Source organism: Peromyscus californicus, unplaced genomic scaffold (genome assembly GCF_007827085.1).
Source record: "Peromyscus californicus insignis strain IS unplaced genomic scaffold, ASM782708v3 Scaffold_20__1_contigs__length_68692818, whole genome shotgun sequence".
Classification (NCBI taxonomy): Eukaryota; Metazoa; Chordata; class Mammalia; order Rodentia; family Cricetidae; genus Peromyscus; species Peromyscus californicus.
The window spans coordinates 2,852,690-2,874,438 of NW_026294503.1; the positions used below are offsets into that span (position 1 = coordinate 2,852,690).

Here is a 21,749-nt window from a genome sequence, read left to right on the forward strand (position 1 = left end):
GACAATGTGATAATTTGAGAGCATCATGAACACAGATTTCCCTAATTTTTTCTTTCCTACTTTACCTTACTCCTTAGGTTTTTAAAAGGGAAGTCTTAGTTGCCTTATTCTTTAAATCCTTGCTACTCAGCACATACAAGTGTTCAATGAGGGAAGGAAACTCTTCTTTATACCACATGCTACCACAGATTAGGTCTGAAGCTGCTCTTACTGTTTTAATGTGTGTATCTGGACAGAGGTACCACTTACTCTATTTTATGTTTTCTCAAAGTGCTCAACATATACTTTTCTTTGCTCAGCTATTACTTGTTCAGGAAAAGTACACATTAATGTATATTGTAGTAAATTAAGTACCCAGTTCCCACTCTAAGTTCTGGTAATTATTATATAATATAATGTGGTTTTGATCAGGTTGCCTCTCTCTGTATACTTTCTTCCCCAAATTTCTACTTATTTCGTTTTCCAAATTCAGTGGTTCAAGAAAGGAGTATACAGAGAATTGTCACAGACCTCAGTAAAGAAGAATTATTCAGTGTGTTACTGCTGACTGGCATGGCTGGATTGTAATGTAGCCAGAACAGTATCCTGTGTGAGGGAGTTGAAGAGAAGACAAAAAGACTGGCTGATAGTTGAGTCATCTGTGAACAGGAGCTTTTGTCCTGTAACCAGGTAGTGTGGATCTCAGAGAAGATGGGCCCCACCACCTAGATGTGTTCTCAGTCACTACACTTTTATTACTAAACTGTGGACTACTAAATGGTACTCTTGTCTTTGGTGACAAATTAGTTATTTCTTTGCTTTTTGAGGTAATTAAGTGCAAGAATGAAAGGTGGTCATTTTCTTTCCTACCCTAATTGCTTGTTAAAGCCTATATGCATAAATGAATTTTGGGCTTAAGTCTCTGACCCATGAATGTTTGAAGAATGCATTAAAACTAAGGGAATGACCCAAATTAAGTTCAATACAGCTCTTAGTTTTTAGGGGTGAGCCAGAGATTCCTACTTAAAACATTATTATTTGTGTGTGTGTGTGTGTGTGTGTGTGTGTGTGTGTGTGTGTGTGTGTGTGTGTGTATTTGTGCATATGTATGTATATGTGTGACCCTGGAGGCTAGAAGAGGGTGTTCGATCACCTAGAGCTGGAGTTAAAGGATGTTGTGAGCTGTCTGATGTGGGTGCTGGGAACTGACTCCTGTCTTCTGCAAGAGCTGCAAGTGCTCTTAACTATAGAGTCATCTCTCAGCTCTGAGGTTCCCATTTTTGTCACGAGGAATAGTAAAATATTTTCTGTTGTTCCTTTTTGTCCTTCCAAGCAAACATCTGAGTTGGCTTCTGCTTTTCTGGCACCCTAAAGGGTATTGGTGCTTTTTGGGATGCCTTTTGATCTGAGCATTACAATGCCTATTACCTGAGAGGACTGAAGGGGAGTGTTCCTGAGTCTTGTATTAATTTATTTCCAAAATCTTTTCAGTGTCTCAGGAGCTCTTGGTGTCTAGAGCTGCTGGGTCTTGGGGAATATTATTTTAAGGTGTGTTGCTTTTGTTTATGTTGCATTTGTTTAACTCTGTGAAGCTGTGTTACTGATGGTCTAATAAAGAACTGAATGGCCAATAGCAAGGCAGGAGAAAGGATAGGTGGGGCTGGCAGGCAGAGAGAAGATATAGAAGGAGAAATCTGGGAAGAGAAAGGAGAAGGATCCAGAGAAGGAGGAGGACTCCAGGGGCCAGCTACCTAGCTGCACAGTAAGTCTCAGAGTAAGAGTAAGATTTACAGAAGTAAGAGAACGGGGAAAAGCCCAGAGGCAAAAGATAGAAGGGATAATTTAAGAAAAGCTGGCTAGCAACGAGCCAAGCTAAGGCTGTGAATTTATAATTAAGTATAAGCCTCCATGTGTGATTTATTTGGGAGCTGGGTGGCAGGCCCCCCCACCCCCAAAGGAAAAAAACCACCCAACAACAGCGGGTAAGCCTTCATCCTTTTCTGCTTTCTGAGTTCTATCCCAGAAAGCACAGTGCACATCACTTTTTCTCTCCCCGTCGGCTCGCTCTTGTATCTTAATTTATTGCCATTTTTACAACGATGCAGTTACCTATTTTAAGCTTTGTTCTCAGTCTTATCACTGCTTTGTGAATTTGCTAGTTGACTTTTTTCAAGTTTTAATTGACTAGACCTGTAAAGGCCAAGAGGACAGTATGCTACCTGAAGCCATGACCTGTCAAATGCAAGTAATAGATGTATTAGCATTCAGTATTTCCTGCATTTCCCTCTGTTAGGAAGAAATGACATTCTTGCTTATTTAACAAGGAGCAAAGGGCAGCATTTTCAGAAATAGCTATGTGATCCTCAAGAGAAAACATTTTTTTGCAATGAAATAGGCTTTCCAGAAATTTTGGAAAAATTGAAACCCCCCAAAAAGAAAGATAGAAATGTAATATTTTGGGGTTAAAAGTTATCTCAAATATTCTGACTAGTATTTTTGAAAACATAGTTTCTTTTATTTGAAGTTGGAAGTTTTCAATGGATAAAAATGTGTAATATTCTAAAGAGATGCCTACTGGTGAAAAGCACAAGACAAATTTAAAAATAATGATGAAACAATTCCAGTTTTAGAATGTGGTACATTTATTTCATATTTTTATTTTGCTTTATTTTTATTTAATTGGATTGGGCAGGCTTTGACTGGAAGCCCACTTGTAATTGAGACAATTAAAATATAATTGAAGTCAAATAAATTCAAATTACAAAAGGATTCTTTCCTAATTATAGTATGTATATAATCACAGTTTCTTAACCACAGTTAAAAATGTATTCACACATTTAGTAATGTTTGTTTCATAGCGAATATTCCTTTGAGTACCATGGCTAATGCTCATTTGTATACATACTAAAATTTCAAGTATATTATAAATATATTAAACTTGCTTTTCTTTCCAGTAACAACAATGTAATTCTGTAGAGAAGCTTTATTAACGGTGAATTTATTTATTTATTTTAAAGAAAACCTCTTTGAAAACTCATATTTAGTCTGCCGTATTCTCTTTTTGCTTCTAATAACATTTGAAAAATAAAAATAACTTCTTTCTTGTGCTTTAAAATGTTTGTCATCTCTTGTACCCCAGATTTATTGGACTGTGGTAGCGTTGAGTGGCTTTTGGCTGGAGTGTTTATTATGACATCACTGTAATTTGATGCAGGTTGTGATTTCAGATGGTTTCAGTGTTAAATATTTTCATAATTATGCTAGTTTTGGCAGTTCATGTAAGATTTTTTTTCATATCTCCTTAATGAATGTGTTTTACTTCTGGGCTTTTGAGGCAAACACGTTTCAAAAATTAATAGTGTGCTTTTAATGTTAATATTGTGCAGAAGCATCTAACTGGACGTTGTAAGGTCGTTTCTTGAACTGAGGGTAATTATATTTAGGTTTTGCTCTTAGTAGTAGTCTTGAAGTATTGGAGGTCTGAAGCATGCCCGTGACTACAGAAGATGTCATTGTAAAGCTGGAATTAGAAAGTTTTGTCGAGTGAAACATTGTGGAATTATTATCCATTATCTTAAAAATGAACAAAAGTTTATGCACATTGCCTTTGTTGTTTATGAGATCAAATATTTTGCTTTTTGCTTATATGAAGTTTCAGACAATATTTTCCCAAATGTGTCACTAGCATCTGAAGTTATGTTGTATTGTAAAAGACTCACCTTTTATTAGGGTATATTTCTCTTGTGTTATTGAATAAGGATTTTTCTCTTTTTGTTGAATGTATGTGTGTGTTATGCTTGTATGTATTGTGTGTATGGTTCACATGTGGGTGGGTGTTTGGTATGTGTGTGTGCATGCTTGTGGAGTCCAGATGTTAAAGCCAGGGTCGTTCCTTTGTTCCTCTAGTGTTTATTTACTGAGGCAGGGTCTCCTGCTAGACCTAGCGCTTGCTGACTCTGCTAGTCTGGCCATAGCTGCCCTGCTGACCCCGTCTCTGCTTCTTGAGTACTGAGATTAAGTGGACTGCCATGCCTAACTCTTTGGTAGGTGCTGGGAATGCAAATCTTGTCTTCATACTTGTGTGGCAAGTGTTTTATCCATGGAGCATATAACCTAGCCCAGAAGTTTTGTTTTATATTTTTTTTTTAGATTTTATTTATTTATTTTAATTTTATGTGTATGGATGTTTTTCTTGCATGTATACCTGTGCATCATGTGCATGCCTGGTGCCCCCAACGATTAAAAGAGGGTGTTGGATCCTCTGGAACTGGAGTTACAAACAGTTGTGAGCAGACATGTGGGTGTTGAGAACCAAACCTAGGTCCTCTGGAAAAGCAGCCCAATGCTGTTAATTGCTGAGCCATTTATCCAGCCCTTGAATTCTAGTTTTTGAAAGAAGGTCTTTATGTTTTTTAGTTGCTCCTACTACCAATTAGATCAGCAAATTTAGTAATTATTAGTTTTGTGTGTGTGTGTATGTGTGAAGTAAAAACTGAATTTCTCCCCATTATTGTAAATGTCATAGTAATTCCTGAGTAGTGAATTGGAGGTCAGGGCACCGTCCTTTACCCTTTGTATTGGACTTCTCACTGCATATTTGCATGTCTCAAGTTAAAAATGTGCCCTTTTATTCTTTTTTTTTTTTTTTTTTTTGGTTTTTCGAGACAGGGTTTCTCTGTGTAGCTTTGCGCCTTTCCTGGAACTCACTTGGTAGCCCAGGCTGGCCTCGAACTCACAGAGATCCGCCGGCCTCTGCCTCCCGAGTGCTGGGATTAAAGGCGTGCGCCACCACCGCCCGGCTGCCCTTTTATTCTTAAAACGAGAATAAGTTGACAATTTTACTTACCTTATTATTTGATCTATTCTCTTTTCTCATACCTGTTTTCCTTTTGCATTTAATTAGTTAATTAAATGTGTGTGTGTGTGTGTGTGTGTGTGTGTGTGTGTTTGTCTTAAGGTGTAACTTATCTAGTTTTTCCAAATAGAATGACTCTGTGTTTATCTTCTTATTAATTAAAAAAAAAAAAGACAAAAGAAAAAAAGAAAAAGAAAAAAGTACTGCTTGTAACTACCTAATAATGTTTTTGATAGATTTTTGAAATTCTTAATGACAAGCATAATAACTAATTTATCTTAGGAAATAAGTCCACCAATTAAGACTATTTTGTAAATGTTGATTTAGGACATGAAAATTATACTCATTTGTATTTTATAAATGAGATAAGTAAAAATGTGCAATTTAACTTTCTATGATATCCATATCAAACCCATGTAAACTTTATATCTACTACCAATAGTAATTTAGTAAGTATTGTTAAGTAGTATGCAAAGAGTGTAAGAATCATGACATTAATAGTTAAAGATAACTAAAATGACTGCTTGGATTCCAAATAATGAAAATTTTAACATAGTAGTCAAAGAACAAGACATTAATTCCCTTTCTATTTATTTTGTGTTTTGATGTGGAAATCATCAAGAAATTTCTATTAATAGTCATGTAGTTTTGTAAAGCCATAAATAAGAATTCTTTGGCTATTGCCAGGTAATTTGTTTTGGTAGTAGCTGAAGAAAGAAGCTTTGAAGTAGTTCGTGTGTGTGCATGGTGGCTGCACTTGCCTTTGTGTGCACTGAGGCCAGAAGAGGGTACTGCATGTTCCCCATCATTCTCCACCTGATGCCGTTGAGGCAGGGTGCTGTGGGATGGTCTGTATGTCAAATGTGTTGCTGATTGGTCAATGAATAAATCACTGATTGGTCAGTGGCCAGGCAGGAAGTATAGGCGGGACTAACAGAGAGGAGAATTGAGAGAACAGGAAGCTGGGTGAGAGAGACACTGCCAGCCGCCATCAGGACAAGGAAGATGTAAAGTACTGGTAAGCCACAAGCCATGTGGCAAGGTATAGATGAATAGAAATGGATTAATTTAAGCTGTAAGAACAGTTAACAAGAAGCCTGCCACGGCCATACAGTTTGTAACCAATATAAGTCTCTGTGTTTACTTGGTCGGGTCTGAGAGGCTGTGGGACTGGCAGGTGAGAGAGATTTGTCCTGACTGTGGGCCAGGCAGAAAAACATTAACAACAGCAGGGCTTCTTGTTAACCCTGGAGCTTGTAGGTTTTGGCTAGGCTGGCCATCAGAAGGCCCCAGTAATCCTGTCTCTGCTTTCCTCTGTGCTGGGTTGCAGGTGTGTGCAGCACCATGCGTGGTGTGTTAGGTGTAGGCTGGGATCAGCAGTCCTCATGCTGTGTATCAAGTGCTGTTGACTGCTGAGCATCCTCTCAGGCCTTAAGTTAGTTATTGTTAAGTGCTGTTTGCAAATGCGGAATTTAAAAATTGATTACATAAAGTTTTAGAGCTAAAATATTGAAAGTCTGACTTTTAGTAATCATAAATTCACATGCTGACCAAAATTTCCTAGTTCTTGAATGTGACCAATGTTTCTTTTTCCTTTAAAACAAAAATAGGATGACCATGAAAGCTGTGGTTCTAACTCTACCAACCGAAGCACTGCTGAGAACACAAAATCTTCCATAAAACCGCGAAGAGTCCAGCAGGCTGCTCCTCCAGACCCGGATTTGCCACCAGGTAACCTCTGATGTTGAGACTGCTGCTCTTACTGACCATGTGCTAGTATTTGTAGAATGTATATTTTCAGTCTTATTTGCTGCCATAAAATGTTTAGGCCATATGCACGTGTGCTTTGCCACATGACTTCAGAACACGTTGGGCCAGGGCCCTCACAGATGGCTTCTAGTCAGATCTTGGTCCTTTCTTTTGTAGCAAAACCTCTCTCAGCAGAGACTCAGGGTCTCCCTGCTATGCTTTGTGTTAGAGCCGAGAGAAGACACTGGGCCACTGAGTTAACAGATGCTTAATTTACCAGGGAAATGACAGGATAGTATAGCTGTAGCTGAAAGAAACCATAGATATAACCTTTTTTTATTTCCAGATGTCTTTCTTTACCTGAGCTAGTAATGTATTGCAAACAAACTCTTTCTAGGCAGATATTTAATGAAGAGATCATTACATGCTAGCGTTGTAGTCAGACACATTGCTGCTTCCACAAGTGAGTTGTCAGTTACTTCTCCTTTGATTTAAATTTTTTTTTTTTTGGATTTTCAAGACAGGATTTCTCTGTGTATAAGCCCTAGCTGTCCTGGAACTAGCTCTGTACACCAGGCTGGCCTTGAACTTACAGAAATCCACCTGACTCTGCCTCCCGAGTGCTGGGATTAAGGGTGAGTGCCACCATTGCTTGGCAATTTTTAAATTTTTATTAGTCAACTGTTTTTGTGTGTTGTAGTGGAGATTGGTGTATGCTTCATTATACCTAGGTTTGAAGGATCTCTGCTAGTTCTAATCCAGTTAACGTCAAAGGTTAGAGTTAGAGACACCATTTTGCAGCCCTGCTGCCTTCAAATATGTGTTCAGAGTTCCTAGTGCCCTTAAGTGAGAGTTCTTAGCAAGTGCTACAGGCAGCTTGGTGCTGATGCTTCTTACGCCCGTCTCAGCAAAGTGGCTGTCTGCTGTGGATACTGCTGTACAGCGGGCCCGGGCGGGCCTGGAGAAAACTCCAGCTACAGCTGTCTGTCTGCCTTGCAGTTGCTTTGAGCTGGAGAAGGTGCCACAAGATATTTCTAAATGTTTCCAATTTTGCTTAATTTGGTTCCAGAAGTTTCTCAACTTTTTCTTACTAATTACTCCTTTGGAAAAAATTAGTGTAAGTTGAACTGGTAGTTTATACTAATTTATTTATTTATTTATTTTTATTTATTTATTTTTTTGGTTTTTCAAGACAGGGTTTCTCTGTAGTTTTGGGCCTTTCCTGGATCTCGCTCTGTAGCCCAGGCTGGCCTCGAACTCACAGAGATCCGCCTGCCTCTTGCCTCCCGAGTGCTGGGATTAAAGGCGTGCGCCACCACCGCCCGGCTATACTAATTTATTAAATGTGTAGCTTCTTAATTTCTTCAGGTTTGACAGTGTATCTTCTTAAACTTTCCAGCATCCCCCATGGTGTATAAACCTGTCTCTTGCTCTTTCCCTATCTCTCCTGCCTCCTCTCTTCCTGTATCTTTCTTCCCTTCTGTCAGTTTTAGGTGAACCAGGTTTTGTTGCGTATTCTGTTTTTCTTAAGAAAAACCTCAAAATGTTGTTATTTATTAACTTCAGATAGAGACATTCTAAGGATGACTTGTTGTGAATTTGTATTCCAGACACTTGACAGCTCTTTTGGGTCAGCATTAGGATTAGATGGCTAGAATGAGGACAGCTGGCTTATTTGTAGTGCTGTAAAACAGCTGGGTTCTCCCTGGGCTGCTTCAGTAGCTTGTAGGTCAACATGTGCTTTCTACCTTGTCTGAAAAGTTAGGAGGTTGGCAGGAAGCAACTGGACCCATCAGCTCAATACTGGAGTCAGGGCAGGTAATTTTTGTTCAGGAGGGAAAGAGGAAACATTGAGACGTTAATTGGGTAGGCCAACAGTGATCATTTATTTAAAGGATGACCTACCTATACTGCTATTATTCTGCATTTTTTTTTCATGGTAGAGGCAAATTCTTGTTTCTAGTTTTCTTAAGGCAGAGTTATGTCTCTGGTTATAGTTTTTAAGTTGGATTTGTATGAATCAAAAAATGATTTAAAACTTTAACATTGAATAATGTTTATGTGTGGATGTTTTGTCTGCATGTGTCTGTGCACTGTTTGTGTTCCTGCTGCCTGCAGAGGCTAGAAGAGGGCCTGGGACTGGAGTTACAGGATTTGGACTAGGCTCCACCGGAGAGTAGCCAGTGCTCTTAACCATGGGACCATCTTGCCAGCCCCTCCAGAAATGATTTTTAAGAAAAGCTTTGGTGTTGTTAATAGATAGGCATTTGTTCTGCTGTTTTGCTGGATAAGTAGCTTTCTAACAGGTAAAGAGTAGAGTCAGTATCTAGAGCAGTCTTTCAGATTGTGTGTCTTTCCCCGTTAGTGCATTGTTAAAGCAGTTTAGTGGGTCCCAGTAAGCGTTCTTAAAAATAAATACTCAGGATAGAAAACCGCAAGTTAATAGCATGTAGTGAAAGTAAGATCTAAGGACACGTGTGTGTGTGTGTGTGTGTGTGTGTGTGTGTGTGTGTGTGTGTGTGCGCGCGCGTGTGCTTGGGCTGGGATTTAATGTCATTTCTGACTGGATAAAGGTCAACAGGGATGAGTCTAACTGATTTGAAGCATATGTATTTTCTTTAAGTTGGTGATACACATCCAAGAGCAGCAGTTGTGGGAGTAATAGTCTTGAGTTCTGGGCTTAGCTCTCCTGTAGAGACACTGGCAGTTTTTCCTGGCTGTTCACGGTTTTATGCCTTCCTCCATGTTCCCTGCATGGGTTTTTTGTAGTTGCTGTTTGTCTTTTCTCTCCCTTTTCTTTTCCTTTGCTGTGGATCAAACAAAGCTTCACACAGGTTAGGCAAACACTGTACCACGGAGGTCTGCACTAGCTCAGGTTTCTGTATTTTATCATGTGTGAGTGAGTATGTCTCCCTTCAGTCTTTCTGAATTAGAGTTTAGCTTTGATTGAAGGCCATTTTCTTTAAAATGTCCTTAAAGAGTATTGCTTTGATTTTAGTCAGAGTCTATTAATTGACTTACACTTTTATGAAATACTTTCTCTTTTAAATTTCCTACTTTAATTGTATGCCAGGAAGCTCAGAGATAAAATTTATGTTTTGCTGTGTAGATGTAGTATAGACGCATTAACACAACACACACACATTTTAATGCAAATATTTAGGGTTTAGTTAAGGTCAAAACTATGTACTCATTGGACCAGTAACTATAACTTAGTCCTTTTTGATTACCAGTAGCATAAGAGCAAGCAAGCACATTCTGTGAAGGGTCACTTAGACCACGTAAGCCATGTTTTGTCAGTCTTCCGAGAATATGGTGAAACCAGCTATACGTGATGAATAAAGTAACGACTGGCTGTGTGCTGATAAAACTTCAGTCTTGACAAAGTTCATGCAGCCCATACTATCATGCAGCCCATCCTTTCTGATCACAATGCAAATGATTAGAAGAACGTAGCTACTGATGCATTTGAGTTCACATTTACTGGGTTTTTTGGGCGCGGGGAGGGGGTGTCTTATCTTTTCTAAGCTGTTTTTGTTCTGTCCCACCCTTGTTTACTGGTTTCAGAATGCTAAAGTAGCTGTTCACTCTGTGCGTTTTTCTAGGTTTTTATGGCTGTACTTGTGAGAACTTCAAATGATCCTTCCTAGATTGAAACAGCATTTACTGTGCAGCCACAGGCAATGCACATACGCTTTGCTTTGTTTCCTGGATTTTTTCTTGGTTTATTATAACATTATTCCAAGACATTACTATATTTTACATTTAAAAAAACCAGTGCTGTGCAGTAGTAGTTTCTCTATAGTTTGCTAAACTATCTGTTATTCTTTAGAATGTTTTCATTTTTAGTTTTGTAATAGTTTAACATGTAGGGTAAGTCCTTGCATACATCTCTTTATTTCCTTAAAGAGATTCTTACTAATTTATAGAATTAAAATGTATAAATTGTTTTAAGGTTTTTCAGCATAGGTTACAAAATTATTGTGTGATAATCCCTTATTCCAACAAGGTTTTGGTGCATTACTATTTATTTTTGCTATTACGAATCTTCTATTGAAATTTTCAGGTGGAAAAATGCTACCCCATACATTTTATAGCTACATAGGATTAATATTTTACCATCTAGAAATAGTTTTGTCACTTTGTGTAAAAAAAAAAAACAAAAACCTTAAAATATTTTATTAGCTGATTAATATTCTGCTCTTTTCAGTTATTGCCCTTTGATTTTTTTTTAATATAAAAATACCACTTGTTTGGAATTAGGAAGCCTTTATCATTTTTAGTATGTTTACTTGCTTTTTGTTTTGTGTGTGCCTGTGTGTGTATGGTCACATTTGTGCCGTCGGGTGTGTGTGGAGGACACGATGAAGAAGTTGTTTCTTTTTCCCACATGTGGATCACAGGGTCAGGTTCAGGTTGCTAGTTAAATAACTGAAGCAAGTGATTTAACTCCTGAGTCATCTTGCAATCCTGCCCTGTGTTCTTTATTTCCTTCTTTCACTTGTGCGCAGTACAGGTGTGCACACATGTGTACATGTGTAATACAGGTGTGTGCACACATAGCAGCCTAGGGCTAACATTGAACATGTTTTTCTGTTGCCCTCAACTTTATGTTTTGTGGCGGGTTCTCTCACTGTACCTGGCATGCATCAATGCAGCCAGACTGGATGCCTGTGGAGGTCCAGGGATCCACCCGTCTTTGCTTTCCCAGTTCTGGGATCACAGATGGGTGCCACAGTGCCTGGCCCCTTTTCCATGGGACTCAGGTCCTCATAGTTGAGTGGCAGGCACTTTAGTCACTGAAGTATCGCCCCAGCCTTGTTTTTTCTTTTCCTTTTTTCCCCCTCTGAAACAATGTCTCATCATATAGCACTGATTGGCCTGGATCGTGTTATGTACACTAAACTAGTCTTGAATTCACAGAGATCAGCCTGCCGCTGTCTTCCGCAGCTCTGTGTTCCTTCATGTTTACTCTCAGTTGTCTTCTCCTTGTCTTCTTCTGCACTCAGGTTTCTCCTCTGCTGTGTGTCACATTACGTGTTAGCCAGTGCAATCATTTCCCCTAGCTTTCTGTTCTGAGGCAGAGCTTAGATATTATTATGTTCAAATATAGTAAGGATGGAGTAATATTGCTGCACTTCAATTAATTGATTAATTCATTTTTGAGATCATTTCTTGTTATGAAGCCCTGGAACTCTGCTTCCTTCTACCTCAGCCTCTAGGGCAGCTGGGACTGTAGGTATATGATACCATACCAACTGTTCATGAAACAGGCAGAAACCAGACAAAGTACAAATACAATGATCATTGTGTGGGATCTAGTGTTAACATTATTAAATATGGTCTCTGGTTTAGTATATTTGTTCATGTTTTCTTATAGCGTCTTTTAGTAAAAGCGTATGTTGGGCTGTCTGCTAGTCTAGTTTATTTAAACTTTAGTTTCCTTTTTACAGAATCATCTAATACAATATTCATCTTTTATACACATTGTTTAGTAGCATTTTAAGAGTATTTATTGGTAGACTTACAGCTAGCTAACTGAGCCCTTTACTTACTTTGTAGGATACGTGCAGAGTTTGATTAGACGAGTTGTAAATAATGTAAACATTGTTATAAATAATCTCATACTAAAGTACGTTGAAGATGACATTGTCCTTTCTGTCAACATCACTTCTGCTGAATGCTATACTGTGGGTGAACTATGGGATCGGGCATTCATGGATATTTCTGGTGAGTAAATGTCAAGAAAATAGTGTTAGTGCCTGCTTTCCTGTAAATGATAAAATTGCATTCATTTCTTAACCATTTTTGGGGACCTTTTGGTAGCTGTGATATAAATTTTATGCGTTTGATGTGGGAAAAGTGCATGTATACAAAAGTTAGCTTATAACTGGGAGATTAATAGCAATTTAAGAACCATCAGATTGCTTTTGAAAACTTAAAATTTTTATTCCCTTTTACCTATCATATGGTAATATGTTATAACAATGAAAATTATATTTGCTTTGTATTTTTAATGCTTTTTAAAAAATAATCATTTTATGCACATTGGTGTTTTAGTACCCTAGAACTGGAGTTACAGACAGTTGTGAGCCGGGAATTGAACCTGGCTCCTCTGGAAGAACAGTCAGTGCTCTTAACTGCTGAGCCATCTCTCCAGCCCCGTTTTTTAATGCTTTTTATTGAAAGAAAGGAAGTATATTGCTTTACATACCAGAACGTTTGGAAGTTTTTGATTTTCTTGAAGCTTTTGGCTATGACTTGCCTCACTCTTCTGCTTATTGCAAAGAGATGTACAGGGCTGCCAGAGCAGCCGGGCGCTGTCCTTTGCCTGCCGTGGCTCTTCCCGTCCTTAGGCAGGTAGACATCTGGGCTGCTCGTTTGTCAGGGCAGGTTCTAATTAAATAAATCATCAAATCAACGTATACCTGACACATTTAGAAGTGTTCTAATTTTCCTGTTTTGCTCACAGTGGTTTTCTTTTTTCTTTTTGTCTTTTTAAGCAACTGATCTGGTGCTGAGGAAGGTTATCAATTTTTCTGACTGTACAGTTTGTCTTGATAAAAGAAATGCGAGTGGTAAAATCGAATTTTACCAGGATCCTTTATTATACAAATGTTCTTTCAGAACTCGCCTTCATTTTACATATGATAACCTAAATTCTAAGATGCCATCTATTATTAAAGTGAGTATCTCTTTTTCTAGTAGTTTGTTTATATACCTTTATTTTGTTTATTGGTTCTTGTGCATGGTAATTATAATGAAAATAAAGGAAAAAACACTTCATCAGTATATGTGCTATTGGTTTTTGTAAAAAGTTGAATGCATTAGTTTTTATATTTTTAAACTTTTTGTACAATGTATTCTGGTAGAGATATTTTGGAGATAAGCTTTTCTGCAACTGTAAATTTCCTTTTTGGTTTTGCTATCTGTTATTAATCCTTACCTTATTTAAGTACTGAGGACATCTTATAAAAAGTAGCGCAAGCCCTGAGATTGAACTGCAATACCACTCAGGAATTCAGTACAGCAGTAATCTGTATTTTAGTCCTTAATATTTGCTCAGCATCATCTGATGACTAGTCATGTGCCTTAAGCTGTTTTATAAGGTTTGATATGATAACCTAACCTAATACTATGGTTTATTGGCTCAAAATTTTTTGCTGCTGCTGTTGAAACTGGATCTAACTCTATAGTCCAGGCCATCCTGGAATTCATGGTATACCCCAGACTGGGTCTGAATTAGTGGCAATTTTCCTGTCTTAGCTTCCTGCCTGCTGAGCCACCATGAGCTACCATGCTAGGGCAAGTATTAGCTTTTGACCCATAGTTTCAATATGTAAATAAAGTTTTAGAGTACTGGAGTTTTCCAGGATATGTCTTTTGATGCATGTAAAGATTCACTCTTTTCTAAGGTGGTATATCTTTCATTGTGTGTAATATGTAACCATACGTCTTGTTTTATTACCCACTAGTTTTCTGAACATTATCACATTTTATGACTGTCTGTATAAAAATTAGATTTTCTTTTTTTAACATTACATTTTTAGTAAAGCACTTTAAAAAATATAAATATCTTTTATTGAAACTTTGAAAACTGATTTCTAAGAACCCTGGAATTTTCAGCTTGAAGGGACCTTGGAGAACATGTGTTTTAATATTTTTAATTTTCTGGATGTGGAAACCAGGGACCAGATAAGTGATTAGGTTGATGTCATATAAATTAATAGAGCAAGAGTGCTAGATGACTGATTCCTGGTTTAGGGCTGTTCCAGCTTCCAACAGGAGGATCCACTTACACTTGTATAATAGTATGGATTATATTTCTGAGAACACACCCATAAAAATCACTTTTCTCTCTTTCTCTCTCTCTCTCTCATCATTAGGTGGGAACTGTTTTCCCTTTTATTGAAAATAGATTTTTTTTCTCATATAATATATCCTGATTATGATTTCTTCTCTCTCTACTCCTCCCAGTTCCTCCCCACCTCCCCTTCTATCCAGATCCCCTGCTTTCTGTCTCTCATTAGAAAGCAACCTTCTAAGAGATAAGAGAAAATAAAATATAATAAGATAAAACAAAAACTAACATTTCAGACCAGGACAAAACAAACAGAAGGAAAGGAGCCTGAGGGAAGGCAGAAGGAGATGATTAGATGCAGAGACCCACTTGAGAGTTCTCACTCAGGAATCCCATACAAACACTCACCTGGAAGCCATGCTATATACCCAAGGGACCTGTGCCTTCCTTACGGTTTTAGGATGCTTTATGGGACCTGTGCCTTCCTTACGGTTTTAGGATGCTTTATGGGACCTGTGCCTTCCTTACGGTTTTAGGATGCTTTATGGGACCTGTGCCTTCCTTACGGTTTTAGGATGCTTTATGGGACCTGTGCCTTCCTTACGGTTTTAGGACGCTTTATGGGACCTGTGCCTTCCTTACGGTTTTAGGATGCTTTATGGGACCTGTGCCTTCCTTACGGTTTTAGGACGCTTTATGGGACCTGTGCCTTCCTTACGGTTTTAGGATGCTTTATGGGACCTGTGCCTTCCTTACGGTTTTAGGATGCTTTATGGGACCTGTGCCTTCCTTACGGTTTTAGGACGCTTTATGGTAATGAGATTGAAAGAATGATTGAAGTTCTACTAAAGTGTCTTCATGAAACTCACTATTTTTTGATTTGACCTTTTTTTTAGAATGATGAAGGGTGAAAATACTGTCATATTCTTCAATTGTTTGGTGACATTTCTCTTCTAGAATAATCTAGAACTCTAGTATGAATATATCTTCTGGTTATTAATTCTGTTTCCGCAGTATTTGTCTTAGTCTGACTTTTATCTAAAGTATATTCATCACAGTAAATTTTTTTAACTACTAGAATTTCAGAGTAAATATTATTTTGGTTTAATTATTAGAAATGTTTGTGACATTGTTGCTTTTTATATTATATTTCATTTTAGAACTTGGAATTGGTCAACTTAATTTAAAAGATATCTTTAAACATCTTTTTGATAATGCTTTTTTTTCTCCAAAATACAGATTCATACTTTGGTAGAGAGTTTGAAACTTTCTATCACAGATCAACAGTTGCCTATGTTTATCCGTATAATGCAGCTTGGGATTGCTCTTTACTATGGAGAAATAGGCAATTTTAAAGATGGTGAAGTCGAGGACCCTACCTGTCACAGTAAAGATGCATTAGGAAACATTACAGGTTAGTATAACAGAAACTTAATTTAGAACTACCGAGTTTCACTACTTAAAACTTGAAGAACAGAGCAGAGTGAAGCCTGTCAACAGTGACAGTTCGGTTGCCCCATCCTGACATTGTCTGCTGAAGCCACCCTGTGTTCGTTTGCTGCCCACTGTTCTGATGGTTACGTCGTCACAGCACATGGCTTTAATTTGCATAATTTTGATGGGTAAATATTTTGAGTGTTTTCATTGGTACTGGTCTTTAGTTAAGTTATTTGTCCTTGTAAAATATAAGTTAAATATTGCCCATTTCAGAGGTTTTTCTGTTTTATGAATTTGTGTTTATATCCTCTGGATTCAAGTCACATTTTGTGAGTTTTCTTTGTCAGCCTGTGACTTGCGTATTCATTTTTAATTAAAACATTGTGTACACATGTATGGTGGGTGTGGGTGGGTGTGTGGAGGTCAGAGGAGAATGTGGTGGGGTCCATTCTCTTCTTTCATTTCCATGTGGTTTCCAGGGATGGGACTGGGGTGGTGAGGCTCGTGGGGCACCTTAGCTCCCTGGGCACCTTGTCACCCAGCCGCCTCATTTTTAATAGGTGGTTCGTGAACAGAAGTTGTACATTTTGACAGAATATCATCAAGTTTTTCTTTAATAACTGCTGCTTTCAGTGCTGGGGAGTTGGTACAGATGTAAAAGCATATGCTCGGCAAGCTTGAGGACAGGAGGTTGGATCCTCGGAACCACACAGATGCCAGCTGGCCCTGGAAACCACCTGTAATTCCAGAGTAAGCAGGTAGCCAGCCTAGCTGTGTCAGCGGCTCTGTGGTGACTGAGAGACTGCCTCAGTGAATAAGGTGGAGCGCCATGGAGAAGGACTCCTGATGTTGACCTTGGGTCCCTACACACCTCACACATGCTGCCACACGCTTGAGAACAACAGATGAAAGAAAAATATTACTTTCTGGACCTCAGAGAGTGACTAGGGTTTTTTTGTTTTTGTTTTTTGTTTTGTATTTTATCAGAGGGCAAAAACAGCTCTGTTTGCTTCTGAAGGAGCTTGATTTAGTGTTACCATTTTAAAAGGGAGGATGTTTTCTTTACTGTTTTATTGTGTACATGTGTGTTTGGGAAACCTTGCAGAGCTCCCAGAAAGCTCTGGGCAGCTTGATTATGACACCTGCTGGTGTCCTGCCTTCTTGTTCCTTGTACTGGGGCTCACGGAGGTGTCTGTACCTGGACATCTGCAGCTTCCCTGAATAGTGTAGACACAGTTCGACCACACGTCTTTATTTTTTTCCTGATTCTCTACTTCAGAGAGTTCCAGTCACATGCATTCAGGTGACCTGTTTGCCAGAGCTCTTTTGAGCTTGCCTCAACTATTAATGTTTATCTTTCGTTCTGTGTTTCATTTGATATAGTTTTTAGTTCCTGAATAATTCACTCATTTTCTTCTGCAACTCATCTGCTTTTAGCTTCATCTACCATACTTTTGTCTTTGGAAGTTCAGTTGGGGACTTCTGTGGTTCATGCCAGCTTAAGCCTCATGAAGAAGCATGTGTTCTGTAGCTGCTTGGTGTCCTGTTCTAGCACTGTGATCTTATTTTTCTGGACTTGTTTCTGTTGTTTTACTTTTCCCTCGTTATGTTTTTTATTTGCCTTAATAAATTTTATTTATTTTTTGAGACGAGAATCTTACTGGCTGCCAGGGCCAGACTCAAGATTGTCGAGTTTAGGTACTGCTGCCTTAGCCTCTGGAGGAACCAGGATGGGGGATGTGGAGGGACCGGGATGGGGGATGTGGAGGGACTGGGATGGGGATGTGGAGGGACCGGGATGGAGGATGTGGAGGGACCGGGATGGGGGATGTGGAGGGACTGGGATGGGGGATGTGGAGGCACCGGGATGGGGGATGTGGAGGGACCGGGATGGGGGATGTGGAGGGACCGGGATGGGGGATGTGGAGGGACCTGGATGGGGGATGTGGAGGGACCGGGATGGGGGATGTGGAGGGACCGGGATGGAGGATGTGGAGAAACCGTGATGGGGGATGTGGAGGGACCGGGATGGGGGATGTGGAGGGACTGGGATGGGGGATGTGGAGGGACCGGGATGGGGGATGTGGAGGGACCGGGATTGGGGATGTGGAGGGACTGGCATGGGGGATGTGGAGGAACCGGGATGTGCACCACTGCCTCTGACTGCCTAGTTGTTTTGGTTGAGTGCTAGACATTGTAAGTTTTGTCATGCTGAGTTTTAGATGTATTTGTGTTCCAACAAACAGTGGAAATGATTCCTTTGTGACTTCTTCAAGTCTGTTAGATGGCAGCAGAATGTCTGTCAGCTTAAGTGCCTAGATCTGCTGCTGTTCTCTCTCTAAGAGAGACTCCTGAACTTGGTTGAGTTTCTCCTTTGAGGGATATGGCTTAGAGTTCATTCCAGCAGTGAGATGGGGTGATTAAAGAGTTCAGTGTTCTGTCCTTCCCTCATGTTTGACAGCCATTTTTGTGTGGAAACCTTTATCTCTTACATTTTATCTTGTTTTTAAATTGGGATATTTTAAATACTTAGAGCAAATAGATTTGATTACAAAAGAAACTAATCATATAGTTCCATTTTTCCTACTTAAATCTCTTTATTTAGTTAAAATGACTATTTTGATTGGCAGGTACTGAAGATGAGACAAGAATAGACATGCAGTATCCTGCTCAGTACAAAGGCCAAGAGTTACTGTCGCAGGACTATGAGGAGCCTCAGGGATGGGTGTCCTGGGCCTGGTCCTTTGTTCCTGCAATTGTGAGTTACGATGATGGGGAGGAAGACTACCTTGGGAATGACCCCATATCAACCGTGCACCAACAGACAGTGCAGACTCTGAAGGACCCCGTTGTTTCTGTAGGATTTTATTGCACAAAGGCAACCGTGACTTTTAAAGTAGGTTTCTCTTTCTTTTGTTACTAGTATCTGTTAACTTTAATGTTTAAATTTTAGCAGCATCGTAATTGAACCAGGGAGAGGTGGGGGCTCAGCGGATGAAAGGTAGGATCTCATAGTTCTTCATAAAATTGCCTGATCCTTCTAACTGAATTCTTGACTTTGATTTCTTCTTGTCTTGTTAAAGTTGCCACCACTTTTCTTTCTTATCTGTGTCATATAAACTCCCCTGCCCTGGGTTATTCAGTTGGCATATAAACCTGCTTTAATATTAAAAAAACCCAAAATCTTATAGCTGGTGCTAGAGAGATGTTTTGGCGATTAAGAACTCATATTGCTCTTTCAGAGGGCTGAGTTTTGGATCCCAGCATCATGTTAATCTCCAGGGGATCCTGTGCTCTCTTCTGGCCTCTGTGGGTACTGCATTCATGTGCACATAACCCCCACATAGACAGACACATAATTAAACATAAAGTAAATCTTTAAAATCTCACAGCTGCCTCTTTCTGTGATTTCCTTATAGCAAAGTTGATTTCATATTAATTATTCATTACTAATGAGACTGAATGTGATATTTTCACACACGCATGTAGCACGTACCGGAAGTTAATTGTGCCCCTCTTCCCTTTGTTCCCCCCTTGCACCCCCTTCTCAGCCCTTAGAGTCACTGTTGCTGTCAGGCCGTCTTCCTTTGGCTTCCTCCGCCGAGTGAATATGCAGTGCTGATTTTTGTTTCTTTTTCTTTTTTTGTGGTAGTGGTGTGTGTGTGTGTGTGTGTGTGTCCAACATGTTTCATTTAATGTAATGTTTTCTAGTTTCATCCATTTTCCTGGAAATTTCATTCTTTATTACTGAGTAATACCCATTGTGTATCTGTATCACTTAAATGTCATTTATTTCATGATAGGTTTCTAAGCTGTTTCTGTATCTTGGCTATTATAAATAGTGGCATAATAAATACGGAATGGAGGTATCTCTTTAGTATGCTGAGCGTTTTCTTTGAATACGTATCTTAAGTGGGCTTCTGGATCATATATGGCAGTTGTATTTTTCATTTCACAGACATCTCGATACTGTTGTCCATTGGCCATGTTGATTTTCTTTCTCACCAGTAGTGTGGCCGAAGTCCCTTTTCTCTATATGTTTGCTAATGCTTGTAATACGTTTTTATTGTTTATGTGTAGATTTACCAATTTTACTTCATTTATGTGAGTGTTTTGTTTGCATGTATGTGTGTGTTCTACTTGTGCCCGATACTCACTGAGGTCAGAGGGCAGTGGGTTCCCTGAAACTGGAGTTAGAATAGTATCTGGGTATTGGGAACCGAATCCATTGTGAGAGTAGCAAATGTTCCTAACTGCTGAACCATTTCTCTAGCCTACATTTTTATTTATTTATTTATTTATTTATTTATTTATTTATTTATTTATTTGCATTTTTACTTTTAAAAGAACTACTTTTATCCTTCCTCTCTTTGTTTAAGACAGTTCAATTTGTGTCTAGGTCCTCTTCTATTTTAAACAGCATTCAACTACTTTCTTTATTAAAAGTGAATATAGCCAGGTAGTGGTGGCACATGCCTTCAATCTCAGCACTTGGGAGGCAGAGCCAAGAGGATCTCTGTGAGTTCGAGGCCAGCCTGGTCTACAGAGTGAGATCCAGGACAGGCATCAAAAACTACACAGAGAAACCCTGTCTCGAAAAACCAAAAACCAAAAACCAAAAAAAACAAAGACTGTAGCTATATATTCAAATAGAGTACATAACATGTATGACCACAGTGAGTAAAAGGGAACATTCTTTTGTGTAAGTATAGTTACTAGTACTTTGGTGTCCCCTGTTTGTTCTTGATAATATTTTGCCTTCCCTTCCTTTCAGATATAACTCAGCTTGAAGTTTGAGTTGTTCCCTAGCTTTTTCTAATACTATTATCATACATGTCTATAATCAGTTCTTAATTTTTGCAACAAATATTTGCTCATTTATTTGACCCAGAGTCTCATTTAATACAGGCTGGCCTCAAACTTTCTATTTAATAGCCAAGGATGACATTGGATTTCTGATCCTGTGTCCTCTTAAGTGCTGCGAAGGTTTACAGCTGTCTGCTGCTGTGCCTAACTTCAAATATTAATGCCCGCTGTGTCCTGAGTGAGACTGAGTGAAGTCAGCAATCCCAGTCTAGAGCTCCATTGTAATTGTAAACCTAAATGAGTAAAGAACGTTTGTTTATTAGTGAGTTAGGTAGAGAGAGGAAAGTAACAGTGAGGGGTGCGTTAAAAGGGAGAGAATTACACATTTTAAAATTGGTTGCTGAGGAAGGTTGTTTTGTGAAGGAAGCATTTAAGCAAAGGTTCCTGAAAGAGAAAGCCTGGTGGATATATGGGAATGAGCATTTCAGGACTAGCAAGTGTTCAAGAACTGTCAAGGAGGCAGCTAGTTTAGAACAAGAGCTAATGTGTCAACAGTGTAAACCTGTCTGACAGTGGGGGTTTGCAGCAGTGTGGTTTGAAAACCACTTAGGTCATTTTAAACTTGTCTTTATTTTGAGTGAGTTAGGAAGTTTTTGGACAGAAAAATTATATGGTGATTCAAATTATTCTTTACAGTGGATCATTGTGATTGTTGTGCTGAATGGATGCATGGATGCTGACAGGGGTCAGATTTGTACCTTCCCTCTCCCTGGAGGGCACTGTGGTGTCACATCTCGTGCTTTAACACATACAGACTCAGAACACTTGGTTTTCCTATGCTGTCCTGCACTGTTTTACATTTTATGCAATTCCAACATTATCCATTTTATGAATATTGTTTCCTAAATCTCTATGTCAAGTTAGTCATCATATTCCATACTTCTTAGAAGCTATCCACAGACTATGAGTTTTTAAACTTAGTACGTCAGTTTGTATTTTAAAAAAAAAGTAAGTAGTGAGGAAAGTCAAAGATTAAAAGTTAAGTACTACCTTTTCTAATGATTTATTAAATTACTGTAAAAATTGTATTCCATAGAACCAGTGCCTATCACTTATGCAAAA

At 38.8% G+C, this 21,749-nt stretch overlaps 1 protein-coding gene across 8 annotated transcripts in view; it reads left to right on the plus strand.

Annotated features, from left to right (window-relative positions):
• Vps13b (vacuolar protein sorting 13 homolog B) overlaps positions 1 to 21,749 on the plus strand; it is a 559,226-nt gene that overhangs the window by 23,827 nt on the left and 513,650 nt on the right. For all 8 annotated transcript variants that reach the window (XM_052747609.1, XM_052747613.1, XM_052747612.1 and 5 more), the window contains exons 4-8: positions 6,445 to 6,565; positions 12,146 to 12,313; positions 13,087 to 13,268; positions 15,624 to 15,798; positions 18,452 to 18,717. In XM_052747609.1, the coding sequence (XP_052603569.1) occupies positions 6,445 to 6,565; positions 12,146 to 12,313; positions 13,087 to 13,268; positions 15,624 to 15,798; positions 18,452 to 18,717 (912 nt within the window). The remainder of the gene's footprint in view (positions 1 to 6,444; positions 6,566 to 12,145; positions 12,314 to 13,086; positions 13,269 to 15,623; positions 15,799 to 18,451; positions 18,718 to 21,749) is intronic.